The sequence below is a fragment of the Oncorhynchus mykiss genome, chromosome 25 (assembly GCF_013265735.2).
Source record: "Oncorhynchus mykiss isolate Arlee chromosome 25, USDA_OmykA_1.1, whole genome shotgun sequence".
NCBI classification, from domain to species: domain Eukaryota; kingdom Metazoa; phylum Chordata; class Actinopteri; order Salmoniformes; family Salmonidae; genus Oncorhynchus; species Oncorhynchus mykiss.
In genome coordinates this window covers 5885253-5910290 of record NC_048589.1, presented here as the reverse complement: position 1 = coordinate 5910290, position 25038 = coordinate 5885253, and the positions used below count along the sequence as shown (strand labels likewise).

General features: G+C 41.5%; 1 protein-coding gene across 1 annotated transcript in view; it reads left to right on the top strand.

Annotated features, from left to right (window-relative positions):
- The window catches only part of rcan3 (regulator of calcineurin 3), a 50784-nt gene extending 30783 nt beyond the window's left edge, over positions 1 to 20001 (top strand). Inside the window, exons 2-4 of the mRNA XM_021584390.2 lie at positions 6520 to 6693; positions 13301 to 13472; positions 16734 to 20001. Of these exons, the coding sequence (XP_021440065.1) occupies positions 6520 to 6693; positions 13301 to 13472; positions 16734 to 16900 (513 nt within the window). The 3' untranslated portion in view covers positions 16901 to 20001. The remainder of the gene's footprint in view (positions 1 to 6519; positions 6694 to 13300; positions 13473 to 16733) is intronic.
- Positions 20002 to 25038: the final 5037 nt, after the last annotated feature.

Here is a 25038-nt window from a genome sequence, read left to right as displayed (position 1 = left end):
CCAAACACAGCAGTGGATGGGCAGAGGAACACCATGGTTACCCCTGATATATATATATATATATATATATATATATATATATATATATATATATATATATATATATATATATATATATATATATATATATATATATACACACACAATGTAACTCCAAGTCAATCACACTTCTGTGAAATCAAACTGTCCACTTAGGAAGCAACACTGATTGACAATAAATTTCACATGCTGTTGTGCAAATGGAATAGACACCAGGTGGAAATTATAGGCAATTAGCAAGACACCCCAAATAAAGGAGTGGTCGGCAGGTGGTGACCACAGACCACTTCTCAGTTCCTATGCTTCCTGGCTGATGTTTTGGTCACTTTTGAATGCTGGCGGTGCTTTCACTCTAGTGTTAGCATGAGACGGAGTCTACAACCCACACAAGTGGCTCAGGTAGTGCAGCTCATCCAGGATGGCACATCAATGCGAGCTGTGGCAAGAAGGTTTGCTGTGTCTGTCAGCGTAGTGTCCAGAGCATGGAGGCGCTACCAGGAGACAGGCCAGTACATCAGGAGACGTGGAGGAGGCCGTAGAAGGGCAACAACCCAGCAGCAGGACCGCTACCTCCGCCTTTGTGCAAGGAGGAGCAGGAGGAGCACTGACAGAGCCCTGCAAAATGACCTCCAGCAGGCCACAAATGTGCATGTGTCTGCTCAAACGGTCAGAAACAGACTCCATGAGGGTGGTATGAGGGCCCGACGTCCACAGGTGGGGGTTGTGCTTACAGCCCAACACCGTGCAGGACGTTTGGCATTTGCCAGAGAACACCAAGATTGGCAAATTCGCCACTGGCGCCCTGTGCTCTTCACAGATGAAAGCAGGTTCACACTGAGCACGTGACAGACGTGACAGAGTCTGGAGACGGTGTGGAGAACGTTCTGCTGCCTTCAACATCTTCCATCATGACCGGTTTGGCGGGTGGTCAGTCATGGTGCCCTCCATGTGCTCGCCAGAGGTAGCCTGACTGTCATTAGGTACCGAGATGAGATCCTCAGACCCCTTGTGAGATTATATGCTGGTGCGGTTGGCCCTGGGTTCCTCCTAATGCAAGACAATGCTAGACCTCATGTGGCTGGAGTGTGTCAGCAGTTCCTGCAAGAGGAAGGCATTGATGCTATGGACTGGCCCGCCCGTTCCCCAGACCTGAATCCAATTGAGCACATCTGGGACATCATGTCTCGCTCCACCACAGACTGTCCAGGAGTTGGCGGATGCTTTAGTCCAGGTCTGGGAGGAGATCCCTCAGGAGACCATCCGCCACCTCATCAGGAGCATGCCCAGGCGTTGTAGGGAGGTCATACAGGCACGTGGAGGCCACACACCCTACTGAGCCTAATTTTGACTTGTTTTAAGGACATTATATCAAAGTTGGATCAGCCTGTAGTGTGGTTTTCCACTTTAATTTTGAGTGTGACTCCAAATCCAGACCTCCATGGGTTGATAAATTTGATTTCCATTGATCATTTTTGTGTGATTTTGTTGTCAGCACATTCAACTATGTAAAGAAAAAAGTATTTAATAAGAATATTTCATTCATTCAGATCTAGGATGTGTTATTTTAGTGTTCCCTTAATTTTTTTGAGCAGTGTATAAATAAATATATATATATATATATATATATATATATATATATATATATATATATATATATATATATATATATATATATATATTAGGCATAAACTAATACCACCATTCTGAATGTTGACACTGAATGAAAGTGGAACTCCCTCAACAAGATTTTGTTTTGCTAAATATGACAGACACACATCTGACCAAGGGCCATATGTATTGTATGGCTCTGATCATAATACTGTAAACACAGCCTTGGGTAGGTTACTTTCTAAATGTAATCCGTTACAGTTACTAGTTACCTGTCCAAAATTGTCATCAGTAACGTAACTTTTGGATTACGCAAACTCAGATTACCCAAATGCCGACAGCAGTTGCACCATTGGAAGACATAGCCTGGACTGTAGCCTACAAAAGTCTATTCCTGCTCTTTTCCCGCGATACACCAAATGTGTTTGATGTGCCATCATAGTGGTCTCTGACTTGTGGTCAGACTCGCTCAGGAGGAACAAACAAACAAACTTTTTTCAATGCTGATTTGAATGTCATTGAGAAAACAGAGAAGTGTTAAAGATTTTTTCCCGCAAGCATCCTTTCTGAATTTCAAAGTAATCTTCGAGGTAATCATCAAATTTTTCAAAATATCTATAATCTGATTACACTATTTTAGCTGGTAACAAAATGGATTACAGATACTGTTTTTTGTAATCCTTTACATGTAACGGATTACATGTACACGGACGACATGTAATCCGTTACTCACCAACACTGTGTATACCTTAAATACACTGAGTTTACAAAATATTAGGAACACCTTCCTAATATTAAGTTGCACCCCCTTTTTCCCTCAGAACAGCCTCAATTAGTTTGTGCATGAACTACAAGGTGTCAAAAGCGTTCCACAAGGATGCTGGCCCGTATTGACTCCAATGCTTCTCACAGTTGTGTCAAGTTGACTGGATGTCCTTTGGGTGGTGGACCATTCTTGATACATACAGGAAACTGTTGAGTGTGAAAAACCATCAGTGTTGCAGTTCTTGACACGCTCAAACTGGTGCACATGGCACCTACTACCATTACCTGTTCAAAGGCACTTCAAATCTTTTGTCTTGCCCATTCACTCACTGAATGGCACAGATACACAATCAATGTCTCAATTCTCAAGGCTTAAAAATCCTTCTTTAACCTGTCTCCTCCCCTTCATCTACACTGATGGAAGTGGATTTAACAGGTGACATAACAGGTGACATCAATAAGGGATCATAGCTCACCTGGTCAGTCTATGTCATGGAAAGAGCAGGTGTTTTTAATGTTTTCTACACTATAAATACAAAAGTATGTGGACACCCCTTCAAATTAGTGGATTCGGTTATTTCAGCCGAGCAGGTGTCCACATACTTTTGGGCATATATACACATTACATGACCAAAAGTATGTGGACACCTGCTCATCTATCATCTAATTTCAAAATCATGGGCATTAATATGGAGTTGGTCCCCCCTTTGCTTCTATAACAGTCTCCACCCTTCTGGGAAGGCTTTCCACTAGATTTTGGAACAATCCTGCGGGGACTTGCTTCCATTCAGCTACGAGAGCATTAGTGAGGTCAGGCATTGATGTTGGGCGATTATGCCTGGCTAGCAGTCGGTGTTCCAATTCATACCAAGGGTGTTCATTTGGGGTTGAGGTATGGGCTCTGTGCAGGCCAGTCAAGTTCTTCCACACCGATCTCGACAAACCATTTCTCAATGGACATCCCTTTGTGCATGGGGGCATTGTCATGCTGAAACAGGAAAGGACCTTCCCCAAACTGTTGCCACAAAGTTGGAAGCACAGAATCATCTAGAATGTCATTGTATGCTGTGGTATTAAGATTTCCCATCACTGGAACTAGCCCGAACCATGAACAACAGCCCCAGACCATTATTCCTCCTCCACCAAACGTTACAGTTGGCACTATGCATTCGGGCAGGTATCGTTCTCCTGACGACTACCAAACCCAGATTCGTCCGTCGGACTACCAGATGGTGAAGCGTGATTCATCACTCCAGAGAACACGTTTCCTCTGCTACAGAGTCCAATGGCGGTGAACGTTTCACCCCTCCAGCTGACACTTGCCATTGCGCATGGTGATCTTAGGCTTGTGTGCGGCTGCTCAGCCATGAAAACCCATTTCACAGATCTCCTGACGAACACTTCTTGTGCTGACATAGCTTCCAGAGGCCGTTTGGTACTCCTTAGTGAGTGCTGCAACCAAGGACAGATTATTTTTATGCACTTTAACACTCGTGGTCCCATTTTGTGGCCACAAGCTCACTCCACAATCCCCCGACCTCAACCAAATTGAGTAAAAGAAAAGCAGCCAACAAGTGCTAAGCATATGTGGGAACTCCATCAAGACCGTTGGAAAAGCATTCCAGGTGAAGCTGGTTGAGAGAATGCCAAGAGTGTGCAAAGCTATCATCAAGGCAACAAAACAAATAGTTTGATTTGTTTAACACTTTTTTGGTTACTACATGATTCCATATGTGTAATTTAATAGTTTTGATGTCTTCACTATTATTCTACAATGTAGAAAATAGTAAAAAATAAAGAAAAATACTTGAATGAGTAGGTAGGTGTGTGCAATCTTTTGACTGGCACTGTATATTCATGTATATAGAGTCAAGAAACAGCTTATTCTCTTAAAAAGTTCATAATGTCACGATTTCGAAACTACAGTGCATTCAGAAAGTATTCAGACCCCTTGACTTCTTCCAAATTTTGTTACGTTACAGCCTTATAATAAAATGGATGAAATATCTTTTTCCCTCATCAATCTACACACAATACCCCATAGTGACGAAGCGAAAATATGTTTTTGACTTTTTTGCAAATGTATTAAAAATAAAATTCAGAAATCCCTTATTTACGTAAGTATTCAGACCCTTTGCTATGAGACTCGAAATTGAGCTCAGGTGAATCCTGTTTCCATTGATTATCCTTGAGATGTTTCTACAACTTGATTGGAGTCCGCATGTGGTAAATTCAAATGATTGGACATGATTTGGAAAGGCACACACCTGTCTATTTAAGGTCTCACAGTTGACAATGCATGTCAGAGCAAAAACCAAGCCTTGAGGTCAAAGGAATTGCCCCATAGAGCTCCGAGACAGGATTGTGTCGAGGCACAGATCTGCAACATTGAAGGTCAGCAAGAATACAGTGGCTTCCTTCATTCTTAAATGGAAGAAGTTTGGAACCACTAAGACTCTTCCTAGAGCTGGCTGCCCAACCAAACTGAGAAATCGGGGAAGAAGGTCCTTGGTCAAGGAGGTGAACCCGATGGTCACTATGACAGAGCTCCAGAGTTCCTCTGTGGAGATGGGAGAACCTTCCAGAAGGACATCCATCTCTGCAGCACTCCACCAATCAGACCTTTATGGTAGAGTGGCCAGACGGAAGTCACTTCTCAGTAAAAGGCACTTGACAGCCTGCTTGGAGTTTGCCATGCTTCACCTTCCCTAAGGTGAAGCATGGTGGTGGCAGCATCATGCTCTGGGGATGTTTTTCAGTGGCAGGGACTGGGAGAGAGAGATCCTTGATGAAAACCTCAGGACCTCAGACTGTGGCGAAGGTTCACCAACGACCCTAAGTGCACAGCCAAGACAACACAGGATTGGCTTCGGGACAAGTCTCTGAATGTCCTTGAGTGGTCCAGCCAGAGCCCGGACTTGAACCCGATCGAACATCTCTGGAGAGACCTGAAAATAGCTGTGCAGCACTGCTCCCCATCCAACCTGACAGAGCTTGAGAGGATCTGCAGAGAAGAATGGGAGAAACTCCCCAAATACAGGTGTGCCAAGCTTGTAGCATCATACCCAAGAAGACTCGATACTGTAATCGCTGCCAAAGGTGCTTCAACAAAGTACTAAGGAAAGGGTCTGAATATTTTTAATACATTTGCACACAAAAAACCATCCTGTTTTTGCTTTGTCATTATGAGGTATTGTGTGTAGGTTGATGAGAAAGAAACAACAATTGAATTCATTTTAGAATAAGACTAACGTAACAAAATGTGGAAAAAGTCAAGGGGTCTGAATACTTTCCAAATGCACTGTATAATATATCTGATATACACTATTATTTTTTCAAAAAATCAAGGGGTCTGAATACTTTCCAAATGCACTATAATATATCTGATATACACTATTATTCTTTCAAAAAGTCTGCCTTTTCCAGTCTGCTTAGTGAACAACAGGGGAGGGTGACCTGGAAAGTTGAAAACCTCAAATTTCACAATCCAACATGTCCGCCAGTCCAGAAAATCCAATACGCGTAGCAGATGCCGCTAGAGTGCTACCACAACAGAGAATGGGCCACAAGAGAGGAACTATGACACAGGACACCCCTATGTCCCCTATTGCTCAAATGACAAGATCATATTCTGTTTCAAATGGCTGAATGATTGATTCACCCACCCTTTTCACTACTCCCCTCTCTCCCACTGTTTGTCTGCTCCCTTTCATTAATTAATAGAATATATACTATATTGTCCCTTTTGTCCCTTTTTTGATTTCAGCCTAATCTTAACCCTCCCCAAAATGCACACATCCACGTGTATCACACACACACAAGGCACAGGGTCAGCCATGGAGCAGCATCTATGGATATAGATTTATATATGTAGGTTTATAATAATTACATTAATTGATTGCATTTATATAACACCTTTCCAGATGCTCAAATCCTTGTAAGGGGGGGGGGGGGGGGGGGGGGGGGACATACCTCTGGAGCTATGCTGCAGTGTAGGGATATGCTACCTTACAAAAAATGCCTGAAATGCTTAATGGTGACATTTCAGGACAGGTGCAGGATCAACTCCAGTCTAAAATGGCCAATTGTTCTTTCTTTCTCTCCCAGGAGCGGTTTGAGGCCTTATTCAGGATCTATGACGAGCAGACGTCCTTCCAGATGTTCAAGAGCTTCAGGCGAGTCCGCATCAGCTTCAGCACTCCGGAGGCAGCCGCCCGCGCTCGTGTCGAGCTCCACGAGACCGAGTTCAACGGGAAGCAGCTCGAGCTTTACTTTGCCCAGGTGAGTGAACTCTTCCTGGTTTAAGGTTTGTTTTGCAATGGAAAACTAAAATGAATGTTTTTAAAGTCTAGATTGGATAGTCCCTCCATTTTTCAGTGTTTCTTTTTCAATTTGGTACCTAGTAAACACGACCCCAGGTGTTACAGAAGCCCCGTTTATACATAGTTCTAACATGCATCCTTTGTCCTGATTTTTTCCACATTCTGATTGTGCCCACATTTTCAGACAGGTGTAGACGATTAAAAGACGCATTGTGAACTGTTTGTGATCAGATCTTCCTGACCTCTTCCGGAGGTAGTCAGGCACGCATTGTGTCTGGATATCTTACATGTGTAGATGGATCAGGACAGTAAAACCATTTAAGTCATCATTATCCCACCTTATAAAATCATTGACAGGTGGCACCATTGACTTATGCATCAATATGTATCTTAAAATAAATAAATAAATATTATTTTTGAAATAATAGCTGTAAAATAATTTGCATACAGGGAGGGACCAGGGAAATCTGGTCACAATCCAGACACTATTAAGCAACAAAGCCTCCTTCACTCACACCGCCAAACTTACCCTAGTAGTACGGACTATCCTACCGATCCTCGACTTCGCAAATTGGATGTAGTCTATCACAGTGCCATCCGTTTTGTTACCAAAGCGCCTTATACCACCCACCACTGCGACCTGTATGCTCTAGTCGGCTGGCCCTCGCTACATATTCGTCGCCAGACCCACTGGCTCCATGTCATCTATAAGTCTATGCTAGGTAAAGCTCCGCCTTATCTCAGCTCACTGGTCATGGTAACAACACCCACCCGTAGCACACGCTCCAGCAGGTATATCTCACTGGTCATCCCCAAAGCCAACACCTCCATTGGCCGTCTTTCCTTCCAGTTCTCTGCTGCCAGTAACTGGAACGAATTGCAAAAATCGCGGAAGCTGGAGACTTACATTTCCCTCACTAACTTTAAACATCAGCTATCTGAGCAGCTAACCGATCGCTGCAGGTGTACTTAGTCTTGGCCATAGTGGAGTTTGGAGTGTGACTGTTTGAGGTTGTGGACAGGTGTCTTTTATACTGATAACAAGTTCAAACAGGTGCCATTAATACAGGTAACGCCCTTAGGGGGTTCTACTATGCTATAAGGAATTGTTTTAAGAAGGTTATACCAAGGATAATTTTGCTTTGATTTTGAATTTTAAAATTCCTTTAAGTATAAAAAAAGTATGCTTTTTTATATAATTGGCTGACTGCTATTAGCCAATACAAACACATTGAATACATGGACTAACAGAATCTAAAGGAAATGTGTTGTGAAGTGTTTGTCCTCGATCTGAGAGATATAAGAAAGATCAGGAACCTTTTTTTTTTTTTTTTTTTTTACATGTACAGTTGAAGTCGGAAGTTTACATACACTTAGGTTGGAGTCATTAAAACTCGTTTTTCAACCACTCCACAAATGTATTGTTAACAAACTATAGTTTTGGCAAGTCGGTTAGGACATCTACTTTGTGCATGACACAAGTAATTTTTCCAACAATTGTTTACAGACAGATTATTTCACTTATAATTCACTGTATCCCAATTCCATTGGGTCAGAAGTTTACATACACTAAGTTGACTGTGCATTTAAACAGCCGTCATACCACTCAGGAAGGAGACGCGTTCTGGAGACGCATTCCTAGAGATGAACAAACTTTGGGAGGCTTGCATGCCGAAGAAGACCATCCCAACCGTGAAGCACGGGGGTGGCAGCATCATGTTGTGAGGGTGCTTTGCTGCAGGAGGACTGGTGCACTTCACAAAATAGGTGGCATCATGAGGCAGGAAAATTATGTGGATATCTTGAAGCAACATCAGTCAGGAAGTTAAAGCTTGGTTGCAAATGGGTCTTCCAAATGGACAATGACTCTAAGCATACTTCCAAAGTTGTGGCAAAATGGCTTAAGGACAACAAAGTCAAGGTATTGGAGTGGCCATCACAGTGCCCTGACCTAAATCCTATAGAAAATGTGTGTGCAGAACTGAAAAAGCGTGCTCTGTCAGGAGGAACGGGCCAAAATTCACCCAACTTATTGTGGGAAGCTTGTGGAAGGCTACCCGAAACGTTTGACCCAAGTTAAACAATTTAAAGGCAATGCTACCAAATACTAATTGAGTGAATGTGAACTTCTGACCCACTGGGAATGTGATGAAAGAAATGAAAGCTGAAGTAAATCATTCTCTCTACCATTATTCTGACATTTCATATTCTTAAAATAAAGTGGTGATCCTAACTGACCTAAGACAGGGATTTTTTACTCTGATTAAATGTCAGGAATTGTGAAAAACAGAGTTTAAATGTATTTGGCTAAGGTGTATGTAAACTTCTGACTTCAACTGTATTTATCCCCATATTTCTAGCACTAAACAGTCTCCATACAGTGGGGCAAAAAAGTATTTTGTCAGCCACCAATTGTGCAAGTTCTCCCACTTAAAAAGATGAGAGACGCCTGTAATTTTCATCATAGGTACACTTCAACTATGACTGGCAAAATGAGAAAAAAAAATCCTGAAAATCACATTGTAGGTTTTTTAATGAGTTTATTTGCAAATTATTGTGGAAAATAAGTATTTGGTCACCTAAAAACAAGCAAGATTTCTGGTTCTCACAAACCTGTAACTTCTTCTTTAAGAAGCTCCTCTGTCCTCCACTCGTTACCTGTATTAATGGCACCTGTTTGAACTTGTTATCAGTATAAAAGACACCTGTCCACAACCTCAAACAGTCACACTCCAAACTACACTATGGCCAAGACCAAAGAGCTGTCAAAGGACACCAGAAACAAAATTGTAGACCTGCACCAGGCTGGGAAGACTGAATCTGCAATAGGTAAGCAGCTTGGTTTGAAGAAATCAACTGTGGGAGCAATTATTAGGAAATGGAAGACATACAAGACCACTGATAATCTCCCTCGATCTGGGGCTCCTCGCAAGATCTCACCCCGTGGGGTCAAAATGATCACAAGAACGGTGAGCAAAAATCCCAGAACCACACGGGGGGACCTAGTGAATGACCTGCAGAGAGCTGGGACCAAAGTAACAAAGCCTATCGTCAGTAACACACTACGCCGCCAGGGACTCAAATCCTGCAGTGTCAGACGTACAATATATATACAAAAGTATGTGGACTCCCCTTCAAATTAGTGGATTTGGCTATTTCAGCCAGTATAAAATTGAGCAATCTCCATAGACAACCATTATCAGCAGAATGGCCTCACTGAAGAGCTCAGTGATTCTGGAAGCAAAGCACAAGAACTGTTCGTTGGTAACTTAATGTAAACTTCATGTTCGTGAGAGTCTTCCCTTTCGATAGAGTAGTCATAATTGTTTGTAGGCCAAACAGTTCCGGATGCAAAAAATGATTTTGTGATAAGACCTATATTCTGGATAACTCATGGTCTGACAAACACCGCTCTAGCTCTGTCAGATTTCACCGCAGATGCGGAAGTGTGACTCATCCAATGCATAGAAATAGATATCTCTAGCTTAAACTGACAGATTTTTTTATGGGGATTTATGTATTATACTAATTATACTGAACAAAAATATAAACGCAAAATGTAAAGTGTTGGTCCCATGTTTCATGAGCTGAAATAAAAGATCCCAGAAATGTTTCCATACGCACACAAAGCTTATTTCTCTCATATTTTGGGGACACATTTGTTTACATTCCTGTTAGTGAGCATTTTTCCTTTGCCAAGATAATCCATCCACCAGGTGTGGCATATCAAGAAGCTGATTAAACGGCATGATCATTATACAGGTGCTCCTTGTGCTGGTGACAATAAAAGACCACTCTAAAATGTGCAGTTTTGTCACACAACACTATGCCACAGATGTCTCAAGATTTGAGGGAGCATGCAATTGGCATGCTGACTGCAAGAATGTCCACCATAGCTGTTGCCAGAGAATTCAATGTTCATTTCTCTACCATAAGCCGCCTCAAATGTAGTTTTAGAGAATTTGGCAGTACATCCAACTGGCCTCACAACCGCAGACCACGTGTAACCACGCCAGCCCACCTCCACATCTGGCTTATTCACCTGCGGGATAGTCTGAGACCAACCACCAGGACAGCTGATAAAACTGAGGAGTATTTTGTGACTTCACACTCCAGACCGGACACCGGGGGCCTGCACTTACATTTTACACTTTAGTAATCAAGCAGACTCTCTCATCCAGAAGACTTATAGGGTTGAGATTTTTCACCTAGTCGGCTCTGGGATTCTTACTAGCGACCTTTTGGTTTCTGGCCCAACGCTCTTAACCGCTAGGCTACCTGCCACACGTCAGTACACTGTATCCTCAGGTACATACCTTACTTTACTGTACTCTCCAACGCTGTGTGAGGAAGTGATTTGCTCATCCCAAATGTTCACACCGTCCATGGCCCGACAACAAAAACCATACACTCTGTTATTGTGAATGCGCTTTCTGTAATTGTTGTAATCAACTGCTTAGAGTGATCAAATCGTCCAGAACAAATGTGATCACTATATGTGGAGTGCAATGTACTACGAAGATAGAGCCGGCACATGCCATTGGCAGCTGCTCCCATTAAGTACTTTCCCAAGTACTTTATTTGCACTGGTTCCACGAGAGAGATGTTTCATATGCAAGATACAAGACAGATAGCCTTGTGGTGCAGGTTGAATCAAAGCACTCGGGAGCAGCATATTTGTGTGCAGCCTTTCTTTCTCTATTTCTATACTGTACTCTCCCCATTGAGAATGTAGTGGCCTCTGAGCGAGACCTGACCTCGTCCTCCACTCACAATGGGTTCAGGTCCCTCAGTCTGAGGTTTTTCTGAAGCGTTGTCATTAATTCCACATTTTTTCCCTTTTGTGTCATTGCAAGTGTGTGTGTCTTTGTATGCCTCTCTACAGGCATTGTGTGCGTGAGTGTGTTCTGTGTTTGTGCGTGAGAGTGTGTAGTCGGGCATGCGTCCTTGTGTGTATTGTGTGTGTGTGTGTGTGAATGAGTGAGTGGGTTCTGCTAATGACTATGCTCCTTGGTTGTGCTCAGCATGTGTTTGTTCTGAGTGTGTTTTCTACGTGGGTGGGCCGCTAAGGGGACTAACCATGTCACAACTTCCGCCGAAATCGGTTCCTCTCCTTGTTTGGGCGGCGTTCGGCGGTCGACGTCACCGGTTTTCTAGCCATCGCCGATCCACCTTCCATTTTCCATTTGTTTTGTCTTGTTTTCCCACATTTCGTGACGTGTATATAACCCTCTGTTCCCGCCATGTCTGTGTGTGGAATTGTTTGTTGTAGTGTTTTGTTAATTGAGCAGACAAGAAGCTCTTATTTTCCAAGGCCTTATCACAGTCAAGACAAACCTATTTTATAGTTAAAAAAAACAAACATGATGTAATATAACAGAATAAAATAGAACATACTTTTTTTTTTCTCCAAATTAAACAAGTTGCCAGTGCGATGTGATATGCATCTCGCGCGTCTGGAACATTCTTTCTCACGGGGTGATCATTTGAAGCAGGGCTCAGTTTGGTGAGTTGAAAGACAATTTTTTTTTCAAGGTTACAAACCAAAATGTGTCTACAGTTCGATTTAGTTTATTCTGCCTGTTCAAAAAGGATGAACAATTACACATTGAACACTGCATGATTATGAATTACCTATGTAGGCCTATGCTTAATGATTCTGATAAAAAAATACACTGTCTTTATCAAACTAGATTTTTTGCTTATTTTCAGTGTGGAATCTGTCTATTGAGTTATAGCCGAGGCTAACCAATCGGGAAATGGCACTAGCAGTTGGCAAAGTAGCCTAAGAGGAAAATAGACAGGAAGCAATTATTCCAAAACTGCAGCTCATTGTTGGAACACATATTTTCCTACTTCAATCAACCAGTCCATTTTCAATTTGTGATGAAACTGTCGTTATTTGGCAAGGTTGTGTAGCTTGTGTAGTATCCCATCAGTTAGATGCATTTATCTCTGTATGCGTAACAGGAGCTTGTGTGTGCACTCAGCACACGTGTGTAGAAGGAGCGGTCGGAACGCAATTGAGTGAATGAGACATGGAAGGGGAAAGGAAATGTAGGGAGAAGAACTGTCTAATGCTTGGCTTGGTTTCTTTTTTTTTTGTGCTCTGCAAATGCACATGTACAAATGGAACACTAGAGTCAAAGCAAATTAACATCGTCTTCAAGACAAAATGCATTTTTTTCAGACAGGCACTAAGCACATTCCACCAAATAATTATACAGTATTTGAAAATAAATGTGATCTCAGGTTAAAAAAAATCAAACTTTCGTTCGAGTACTCTATTACTCTTGTCCATCCCTACATCGAGTGCGTGTATTATATAGATATGATCCAGTACATAGTGTTCCAACAGGAAGAGCCAACAGGAAGAGAACACAGTGTGCTTCCTATACAACAGCAGCCGGGGTGTATTCATTAATGCACAACGTATCTTTAATGTTTTCTACTTTAATGTTTCCAGCATTGAAATGTTTTAAAAATTTTCCATGGTGTGTCCAAATGAACATGATCCGTTCTGACATGCCCCCCTGTCTCCTCTCCTCCTCTCTCCCCCTCTATAGGTTCAGAACTCTGGGGAGGACATAGACAAGTCGTACCTGGCCCCTCCCGCGCCCGTCAAACAGTTCCTCATCTCGCCCCCCGCCTCGCCGGCCGTGGGCTGGAGCCAGAGCGAAGACGCAACGCCCGTCATCAACTACGACCTGCTGTGTGCTGTGGCCAAGCTAGGCCCAGGTCAGTACACACACACACTTTACACACACTCTTGTGCACACACACACACACGGACACAGACATATAAATACATATATAGACACATACACAAATGCACACACACACACTCTACCCTTTTATAAACATTTACTCAAATTGTTAACTGAACTGAGTTCACCAGCTTTATCTGCTGTGGTATCGTGAGAATCATAGGACAACAGTAAGGTCACAAGAAGGGCACCAATTAGCATTCAAGCATACAATTGCTTTGTGCGGCATGCTGGGTGGTTGACTAAGTATGAATGTCCATCAGAAAAAGAGATTCATCCTCAGACTATATATTATATTATGTTCCCTCATGCCTCTCTGTTATGGCATCCACACTTCTCTGTCTCTCTGGCTGAGTAAAGGGCTAGCGTTTGCAGGCAGGCGGTGACCTTTGAGAGATGCCAGCCATATCAAACAGGGAGTAATGACACCTGTGTTTGGCGTAATGACACCTGTGTTGGAGTAATGACACCCGTGTTCTTTCATACTGGGGTCAGGAGGGTCACATGGTTTACTAGGTCACCAAGCTCCCAGGATTCTTCACTGTGTGCGTCCCAGTAACATGTCCTTTCTCCTGATGTTTGCGCTCATACACAACTCCCCACAAATGTTAATGAAGGGAAGGGAACCAACAATTTGCACACTTCAGGAGGAAGGACATATTCATTGTTAATGATGCTAAAGACCCTTGTCATCTGTAAAAAGGAGACCCTTCTAAGATATGGTCGTCAGTTACACCATAATATGTTTTTAATAGGCCCACGTGACCTGATCCAAGAAAAACTCCTGGCCTGTTGTCAGGAAAAGGTCTGGTGCCTAGTTATATTATAGGTGTGTGTTCTTCACTCTACATGTGTGTCAATAAGTTTGTGTGTGAAGTGTCTTTTCATCCAGACATCAGGACATGCAGTACCATTTTGAGTGCTTCTCTTATAGTCTACCAGGGAACATTAAGGGCTGTTAAACGAGATATAGCCTATGCCATTTAGCCTCTGACATGGCTTAATTTCAAATGCACCAACACAACCCCCTCTAATGCATTACAAGAACAATCATGATTCCTACATTACATGATTTACCATGTTGAAGCCCAGACCACCGCTGCACTCACTGTTACTATGGTAACAGGAGGAGGCATCAGGAAATAGAGCTGACGCTTGTTTGGGCTTCTTTAGCCTGCCTCGGATTCAGATTAGTGCTTTGCTGCAGTGTGGCACCCTAGCACTCTCTGCTGGCCGCCTATGGTAGTGACCTTCCCGGGACAAAATAGGGCCTTGTTTTTCCTGTCAGACAGTGGTGTGGGAAACCTCTTATCACGTTTCCCTCTGCCCTGTCTGGTCTTCATGGCAACCGTGATACAATCTGCATGCGTATTTGAGGGCAGTTGTGATGTGAGCATTGGTGTTGCCTAGTCGGTATTAAATAGAACATTGAGGCACTGCCCACCTATGGGAAAACAACATGTGGTTACCTTGGTTACCCAATTGGCTCACAGCAAAAACAAACAATCTTTTTCAGACACAATTCTCTTGTTTTATGCTTGTTTTAGTCAATAACAAAACTACATTTAAGAAATGTACAACATGTCTAGATTACTTTTCAACATTGCCTGCTCCCAAGCATTTTCACTACTTAGAAATATTTAATATTGTAGGGCTTTCTTCATGCCCCTTTTCATGACGGTGCTAACATTAAGCCACGTGAGGGCTTCCTTCATGCCCCTTTTCATGATGGTGCTAACATTAAGCCACGTGAGGGCTTCCTTCATGCCCCTTTTCATGATGGTGCTAACATTAAGCCACGTGAGGGCTTCCTTCATGCCCCTTTTCATGACGGTGCTAACATTAAGCCACGTGAGGGCTTCCTTCATGCCCCTTTCCAGGTCAGTGTCAATAAGGTACAGAACAGCAGGCAGGGTCAGGACAGGCAGAAAGGTCAGAACCGACGAACTGGCAACAGACAAACAGAGAACACAGGTATAAATGCACTGGAGATAATGAGGAAGATGGGCAACACCTAGAGGGGGGTGGAGACAAGCACAAAGACAGGTGAGACAGATCAGGGTGTGAAAGTACCCTACAATTACATCTGCAACCATGTGCATGTGAGTAATAAACTCATCTAAAAACGAATATATTCTAATCTAGCCAAGACCAACAACACAAACATAAAGACTATAAAGCTACAAGTAGTAAGTGGAGTTACAAACAGACTATACTAAACAAGCTATGATTAAATGTTTTCCACACACATAGCTATGTATAATACACGCACTCTTCCACACCGAATAGCTTGAAGCCAGAAGGCTATTCTCGTAGGCTCTATTTCCTTACGTGGACGCATTGCGAACCAATGGTCAGGATTTTTTTACCTGTTTACACTCACATTGAACAACCCAGCAGCTTTTCTGGAAGTTTTGTCAATTCTGTATAGCAAAAGATCGACGACGGAAGTTGGCTCTTTTACAATGGGGGTCAATGGGAAAGAATGTCTGTTTTTCCAAATTTGTGGGCGTGGTTGAGGAGAATTCCTTCTTATGACACGAATACCGAAGTATATAAAATCTTGATATCTGTATTATTCCACCTCTATTTGATATATTATACTGGCTGTATATTTTAAGAATCATATAACGTTAGTAACATTTGTTCCATGCCATATAACATTTATAACGTGTTATATATTCTCTAGTAGCCAATTCTCTAGTTGTTTGGCACATGATAGCAACAGACAGTTTGATCCTATCCTATCTTGCAGTACATTTCATTAGGCTGCAGCCAGCCAGTGTTGCAACAACTGATAGCATTGGCCATTGGGAACCACCGGTCATTGCAGGGGAGTTCCGTCTGTCAGGAAGGGTCTTACATGGACCCCTGAAGAGTTCTACCTGGAACCAAAAGGGGTTCTTCAAAGAGTTATCTTATGGGGACAGCTGAAGAACCGTTTTAGGTTCTAGAGAGAACCATTTTTTTCCTGGCTTTTGCATCTGTTCCTGGAGTGGGTTGACTCGCTTCAATCTGCTTCAGTGGGAGATCCGACATTCAGGGGCTTATCTAATCAAAATATTTAAACTGGAATGCTGATGTAGGCCTGTTGATGCATGTGTAGCACTGTAAAGGCAAATAAAGTCTGGTATATTAGTCTCTCTTTTTTTCTCTCTCCCTCACTCTCTTTCTCTCCCTCCCTGTCTCTCTCCTCCCCCCCTCCATCCTTCCCTCCCCACTCCCTCTCTAGGGGAGAATTATGAGCTGCACGCGGGCACGGAGTCGACCCCCAGTGTGGTCGTGCAGGTGTGCGACAGTGACGCCGAAGACGACAACAACGCCGAAGCGCGCCCCAAGCAGAAACAGCAGATTGTCCAAACCCGGCGCCCCGACGGACCACCGCAAGTCCTCAACTAGGACCCTCCACTTCGGACCCCACTCCTACGACCCCCCAAAACACACACCTAGACCTGTCTTCTCTGTCTCTGCACTCGCAGAGACACAACGAGACAACGCCCCTCATTTCAATTCAACCAAAAACAAACAAACGACAAACATTTGGTGGTGTTTGTGGACGGAGCGTGGCTATTGGATGGAATGAGGCGGCCTGGCCTGTATGGATGATGGAGGATGGATGAGATTCACACGCACACTCATCACACTCAAAAGGAAAGAGAGGGAGGGATAACGGAACCCTTGACCCTTACTCAGCCAGGGGTGGTAATGTAACACCGTGTCCCCCCTAAAGCAGGCACACTGTCATAGAATCATACACTCAGCTCTCATATGTGCTAGTACTGTAGTAGTTCCGCTAGTCTGACCTCTCCTTCTTCATTCCTTCATTTCCGTCATCGGTTAGTTGTGTGCAATGGACTTCGGGGACATGCAATACCTCCGAAGAGAGATTTTGGTTGTTTACATCGGTTCTTCTTCTGCTCTTTTATCATATCAGCCGATTGGTTGTTTCTGCTATCACAGGAATCAGGAGTGATTGCCTGGTATTCCTCTCGTCTGCATGTATATATGAGTTCTTATGAGAAAAATACTTACTACAGAGACTCAAACACTAAACTACTGTACGAAGCAAAGGAACCTATCGAGGTCACACACGACATAACAAAAGGTCGCCATGTGGTAACAACAAAGTTGCGGTGGTGTTTGCACTTTCTTTTTTTGGTTCTGCTTCTGTCCTTCTTTTTTTTTTAAATCAGAGATGTGTATGTTGGTTTTTGCTGAACTAGATGTGTGTTCTTCCTCTTAACATGTATTTGATACCACAAACAATCGTTTTTTTTGCATGCTTACTTACTATAGTCGGCAGCTGAGGCGTTTTATACTGGTCCAGACGACAGGGAAATGGAATGACGCTTTTGACGACACGCATATCTATAATTTTATAGTGTCAAGTGAGAGGGGAGAGGCTGGCTGAGCAAGATATAAGACTGAGAGTGAAACGAAACCTTTACAGTGTGAGTAAAGGCCTAAGAGTAGGTCTCTCTCTTAAAGCCTAATAGTTGGGCTTTTAGGATAGGAGTAAAAGCTAGCGTTAATCTTCAAGAGTGTTGATGTTTTTTCAGGGGGCATTTTTATGATTCCCATCTTTCCGGTAATTGTTTTTGGTTCTTGTTATGATATCAACCCAGTTTATATATATATATATATATATATATATATGTTTTTCTTCTTCTGAGACCTATATTGCTCGTTTTGCACTGAAAATCTCGAGATCTCTGGAGCTACACTGAAGGAATGTCCTGAATTTCCTCTGTCAGCTCTTGAGAGTTTAAGGCCGCTTCTTCGTTCTCGCTGTAAATAGCTGAATAGTCAGTAGGTTGAAATAGTCCATTAGGTTTTAATGATTGACATTAAGCGTTGCTGAGAAAGTGAAAATTGTTAATTGGCCTCCTTGCCTCTGGAGATATCAACCAACGCCTTCGTCTCACCTTGCAGTCACAACACGAATCATTGGAAACTCAAGAAACTTAAGAGAAAGCATTGATTTGATTCACTCCAATTTGGAATACTGCTGCATTCACAGTTGTTACTTTCCTCCTCCAAAAAAAAGCTATTACCAACTCCTAAATAAATAAAGTGTGCTTTTAGCCATTTAGCCAATCATTTTAGGAGTAACTATTTCCAGAATGTTTGATTTTTCTCCCCACTATGCACCTTGAATAAAAGAATATGTGATGCCAAGTGTCTGTCATTACAATGATTTCATGCCATAAAAAGTCCTTATGTTTTTGTTTTGTCACAGAAACATATTCCATGTAGTGAGACTGTCGAATACAGACTATTCCATGTTGAGTCCTTGATTTTATTCCCATCATGAAAAGGTGTTTTGAATCTAGTCAGGGTTTTTTTCTTCTAAATTAAAGCCCAACCATTGAGGTGGAGTGTTCAAGTGTTCAATACAGTACATTTGGCCTCAGTGGTGAACGTAAACCTTCTCCGTGTTAGATAGCATTAAAAATGCATTATGGTCTCTGCATGCGAGCACTTTTTCTGCATTTTCTTTTTTATCCTTGTAAGATGAGAGAACGCTCCTCATCGACATTCTTTTTGTCTGTTATTTTTTTATCTTCTGTTTTTCAAGATGAACACCTGGGAAGCCTTCTCACCAACAGAGCAGTGTGAGTCCCGACTCTCAAATTATCTGAATTCCACCTCTCGCTAATGGGGTTTTGAAGGCTCGGGAGTCCTTTGGATATAAGTGTACCACTGAATAGGTGTGGAAGGAAGAACAGGGAAACTTGTCTTTTGACAGGATAGATGGTTGCAACCACAGAACGAATGTGTGTTTTTTGTTTCAGGGCTTGTCTCTGGAACATACTTCCATGTGCAAAGCGTTGTCCTTTCAGAGGTGACTTCTAAAAACGAAGCCGGCAGCAAGTGTTGAAACGCACCATAATGGCATAAGCAGTTTTTAGTTGTGCTGACTGGTGAAAATATTGATGATTGATGACAATGACGATGATTATGTTGATGATGCTTATCTGATGTTTTTTACAGTCTTTGAAACTGGGTGCATTTTTGGTCACTGTTGAAAAGAGAAAAAGTATATTTATGTATATATGCCAAGTGTTTTTGTTGCCGAGACCAGTTCCAGCGTGCATCACAAAAAATTGTGGCTTCTACTTTTATGTTGATGTAAAGATTTTAAAAAACGAAGTCCTGAAATGCTCGATCAAATCAATTCTCATTGCGTCGTGTTGAAAATTGACTCTGTTTGAATGTTTTTTTGGAAAGTCTACAATACAACAAGGTCAATACCGTCCGTTATTGTTGTATACTGTTCTGTTGAAATCTGAATATTGTGTATTGTACTGTAGTTATCCAAAAAACAAAGTAGCAATCAAGCAATAATTTACAGTTATATACTGGTATCTGTATTTCATGTTATGTACTAATTTCCAGAGTGGTTTTCTCTGACTGTTACAACAGTACTTGCTTATTTGTGTAGTATGATTGTCATTTGTTTCACATAGAGAAATATATAAAGAACTATTCTTAAAGAAGTCTGGAGTTTGTGTGTTTTTTAAGTTCCGGTATGATGTATTTTTTCCTCTTGCTCTGAATGTACCTTCAAATATTTGACATATAGTATAGTACTTGTACTATATACTACCAGTGGTGGGAAAAGTACCCAATTATCATACTTGAGTAAAAGTAAAGATACCTTAAAAGAAAATGATTCAAGTAAAAATGAAAGTCACCCAGTAAAATGCTAGTTCAGAAAAAGTAAAAAAGTATTTGTTTTTAAATATACTTAAGTTTTAAAAGTAAATGTAATTGCTAGAATATACTTAAGTATCAAAAGTAAAAGCATAAATCATTCCAAATTCCTTATATTAAGCAAACCAGACAGCATCATTTTCTTTTTTTTCTTTTTATTTACTGATAGCCACTCCAACATCATTTACAAACAAAGCATTTGTGTTTAGTGAGTCCGCCAGATCAGAGGCAGTAGAGATTACCAGGGATGTTCTCTTGATAACTGAATTGGACCATTTTCCTGTCCTACTAAGCATTCAAAGTGTAACAATTATTTTAGGGTGTCAGGGAAAATGTATGGAGTTAAAAGTACATTAGGACTGTAGTGAAGTAAAAGTTGTCAAAAATATAAATAGTAAAGTACAGATACCCCAGGAAACGATTTAAGTTAAGTAGTACTTTAAAGTATTTTTACTTAAGTACTTTACACCGCTGTACAGTATACTACTAAACTCTAGTACTACTGCAAATATACTGCTACAAGTATAACGTGAAAGATGGATCACATTTCATGTTTTGAACCAGTAGCTGCTGCACAGACAGTCAACAGTGCCAACTGTTCTCTTGTTTGAAGGTCAATATTGTCATGGTTAACCTTTTCAATCGCTTTCATACTTAACAGTTAGTTAGCCCGTTACCCGAATGTCTTTTCTAAAGTGACTGAATTCACAATGGATTGATTACTCTAAAGCTGAACATCAAAAAGTCTTTAGCACTGCAGTGCAGTGTCTGGTAGAACTATCCGGATGACTCAGTCTTTTTAAACCTTGTTGTATCAACACTGTCATGAATGAAACAATAACTTTTTTTAGATTCAATTCATATTCAGATACATTTCCCAACACATTTTTCACAGAAGGATTTTTCACAGATGCTCAATTCACAGGAAGAAATATGTATGTAAACAAATCTGTCCTACTTGTTACATGTAATGGGTATGATTGGTCTGGCTACTGTTCTTAATAGTGAACACTGCTTTAACCTATGTTTGATCAAAAGCGTAAAAAGGCTGCTAAAAGCTATAGCGTTGCATTTTACATCACAGCTCAAAATAAAGTGGTGTTAACATGGTAATAGTATGGTAACACGTTAGAGTTTACATTATATTGCCCAGGTACACCTTCATTTCGGTGTAATTCTATTCTTGTTTTAGGGTAATACCCCATACAGTGCCTTCAGAAACTACTCACACCCCTTTACTTTTCCCAAATGTTACTGTTACAGCCTGAATTAAACATTTACTACATTTAGATGTTGTGTCACCGATCAACACACAATACCCCATCATGTAAAAGTGGATTTTTGTTGTTGTTGAATTTTTTTAAAGCAAATGATTTAAAAAAGTATTCAACCCCTTTGTTATGGCAAGCCTAAATAAGTTTTACAAACATTTGCTTAAAGGAAAGATAAGCCCATTTTTAATGTTATATTGTTTTTGTGCATCTCTGAGCTATGTTCTATTGATTCCTTGTGTCATTTCATGTTTTTATGTACATCGTACCTATTGCCATTCAAGCAGGCAGAATATAGCCGGTATGCTTGAACAGGGTTGGATACACACATGAAAACATGAAATGAGCCGGGGAATCGATAGAACATTTCTCAGAGATGCACAAAAACAATATAAAACATTCAAAATGGGTGAATCTTTCCTTTAACAAACCACAAGTTCCAAACCAGAAGCCGCGTTTTCACTGCTCCAGAGTCCAATGGCGGCGAACTTTATACCTCTCCAGCCGACGCTTGGCATTGCGCATGGTGATCTTAAGCTTGTGTGCGGCTGCTCGGCCATGGAAACCCATGGCCGAGCAGTCCCAGATGAACAGTTGTTGTTGTGGTGATGTTGCTTCCGGAGGCAGTTTGGAACTCGGTAGTGAGTGTTGCAACCGAGGTCATACGATATGTACACCCTTCAGCACTCAGCGGTCTTGTTCTGTGAGCTTGTGCGGCCTACCACTTCGCGGCTGCTCCTAGACATTTCCACTTAAGAATAACATTTGACTGGGGCAGCTCTAGCAGGGCAGACATTTTACGAACTGACTTGTTGGAAAGGTTGTATCCTATGATGGTGCCACATTGAAAGTCACTGAGCTCTTCAGTAAGGCCATTCTACTGCCAATATTTGTCTAAGTAGATTGCATGGCTTTGTGCTCAATTTGATACACCTGTCAGCAACGGTTGTGGATGAAATAGCCAAATCCACTAATTTGAAGGTGTGTCCACATAGGTTTGTATATAGTGTATATATATGGTCCCTTCCTAGGTTCCTGCCTTTCTAGGGAGTTTTATATATATATATATATATATATATATATATATATATATATGTAATTGAAAAAAATTATGATGGGCAAATATTGCACAATCAAGGTGTGCAAAGTTCTTACAGACTTACCCAAAAGGATTCACAGCTGTAATCGCTGCCAAAGGTGTTTCTAACATGTATTGACTCAGGGGGGTGAATACTTATCTAATCAAGACACACTGAGTATACTAAACATTAAGAACACCTGCTCTTTCCCTGACAAACTAACAAACTGACCAGATGAATCCAGGTGAAAGCTATGATCTCTTATTGATGTCAGTTGTTAAATCCACTTCAATTAGTGTAGATGACAGGAAGGAGTTTTAAGTATTGAGACAATTGAGACATGGATTGTGTATGTGTGCCATTCAGAGGGTGACCAGGCAAGACAAAATATGTAAGTGCCTTTGAACGTGTATTAGGTGCCAGGCGCACTGGTTTGTGTCAAGAACTGCTGCTGGGTTATTCACGCTCAACAGTTTCCTGTGTGTTCAAGAATGGTCCAACAGCCAACTTGACCAAACTGTGGGAAGCACAGGGGATGCAACTCAATAGGTCAAATCAAATTGAATTTGTCACATGCACCGAATACAACAGGTATTACAGTGGACCACCATCCCTTGTTTGTAAACGCAAGCGTAACGAACTTCATTCTCGCCTTGACCATCAGAGTAGTTGCAGTCACGCTTGTTACGCACAGCAGTGTTTTGGAAAGTAGTATTTTGGAAAGTATTTTTTCAACGATTTCATTGAAGATATATATCGAATAAATCAGGAAAAGCGAAGTCCAAGTCTAAGTATACAGATTTGCACCAGATTATAGAAGAGATTGATCGGGAAAGTGAGACAGATTTTTTTGTTTGAGGAATCTTTGAGTGTTATGATTCAAACATTGAGGAGCTGTTTCTGCAAGGACAGGACGTACTTCTGTACGGGTAAGTACTAATGCCGTTTTATGAAATATAAATATATATACAATATATACATTTTTTGCAATTTGCAATTTGCAATGAAATGTGTGATGAAATGTGTAAAGTACATATTGGCCATAGTGTGTGTGTGTGTGTGTGTGTGTGTGTGTGTGTGTGTGTGTGTGTGTGTGTGTGTGTGTGTGTGTGTGTGTGTGTGTGTGTGTGTGTGTGTGTGTGTGTGTGTGTGTGTGTGCGTGCGTGCGTGTGTGCTCAAAAAAATAAAGGGAACACTAAAATAACACATCCTAGATCTGAATGAATGAAATATTCTAAATACTTTTTTCTTTACATAGTTGAATGTGCTGACAACAAAATCACACAACAATTATCAATATATATTCAATTTTTTATTCAAATGGAATGGAGTAGAACAGCAAACACACACATGGCCACTGCGCCTGCTACTCCTCTCCATTTCCATATGAAAAAGCCATTGGGTGCTGTTGGGGGGAGGGCAGGCCCACAACAATGGCCGGAGTTGAATGGAACAGCACTTCACCTTAGCGACTGTTCCCTCTGCTCTATACAATACATATCTGTTTATTTTATGTGATGATAAAAGGCTCATACAATACAAATATTTTTTTAAAGGTTTTCTTTCACAGTGATAGCGACTCTGACTGGGAACCCCCGGTGCCAAGCTTCCCGCTCTACCTCTGCCCCCTCTACTTCTGCCTCCAGTGGTGTTCATATGCCACAGTTCATTACTGCAGGCATGACTGTGCCTCCGGGCCAAAAGGGCACAGCATGGAGGCGTCGTTGTGTTCTGTGTCACATGAAGTCCCCCATCACCTGCACCACTTGTTCAGTTTGCCTCTGCTTTACATCAGAAAGAGACTGCTATGGGACATGGCACAGGCAGCAAAATATTGTGTGGAGGACTTCCAAACGGTCTACCCATGTTTTTTTTCTAATATTTTTAAAACATTTTAATATTGTTTTTGTGTGTGTTAGAATTGCCTTTTGATATGTTGTATATAGTTATAGGTCATTTCACCAATTCGGCCACTTGGGTACATTTGGGCAACTTGTGTGGGACACCTGGGTGACTTCATGCTAAATGTCATGTAGCTCGCCCATTCCTGAAGTTATCAGTCTGAAACTTTGCACACCTACAGTTGCCCTCTTGTGTTATCCATCAAAATGATCTCCAGCATCCTATCTGACTGTGTGGCTATTCTAATACATGTGAAAGATGATACTACAACAATAAAAAACAGAAAACATATGCTCTTTCTTTCACTTTTCTTCCACCAGATCTACTGTGTTATATTCTCCTACATTCAATTAAGGTACTAGGGGGCAGTATTTTCATTTTGGAATAAAAAACGTTCCCGTTTTAAACGGGATATTTTGTCAGAAAAAGATGCTAGAATATGCATATGCAATTGCAAACAGCTTTGGATAGAAAACACTCTAACGTTTCCAAAACTGTAAAGATATTGTCTGTGAGTATAACAGAACTGATGTTGCAGGCGAAAGCCTGAGAAAAATCCAATCCGGAA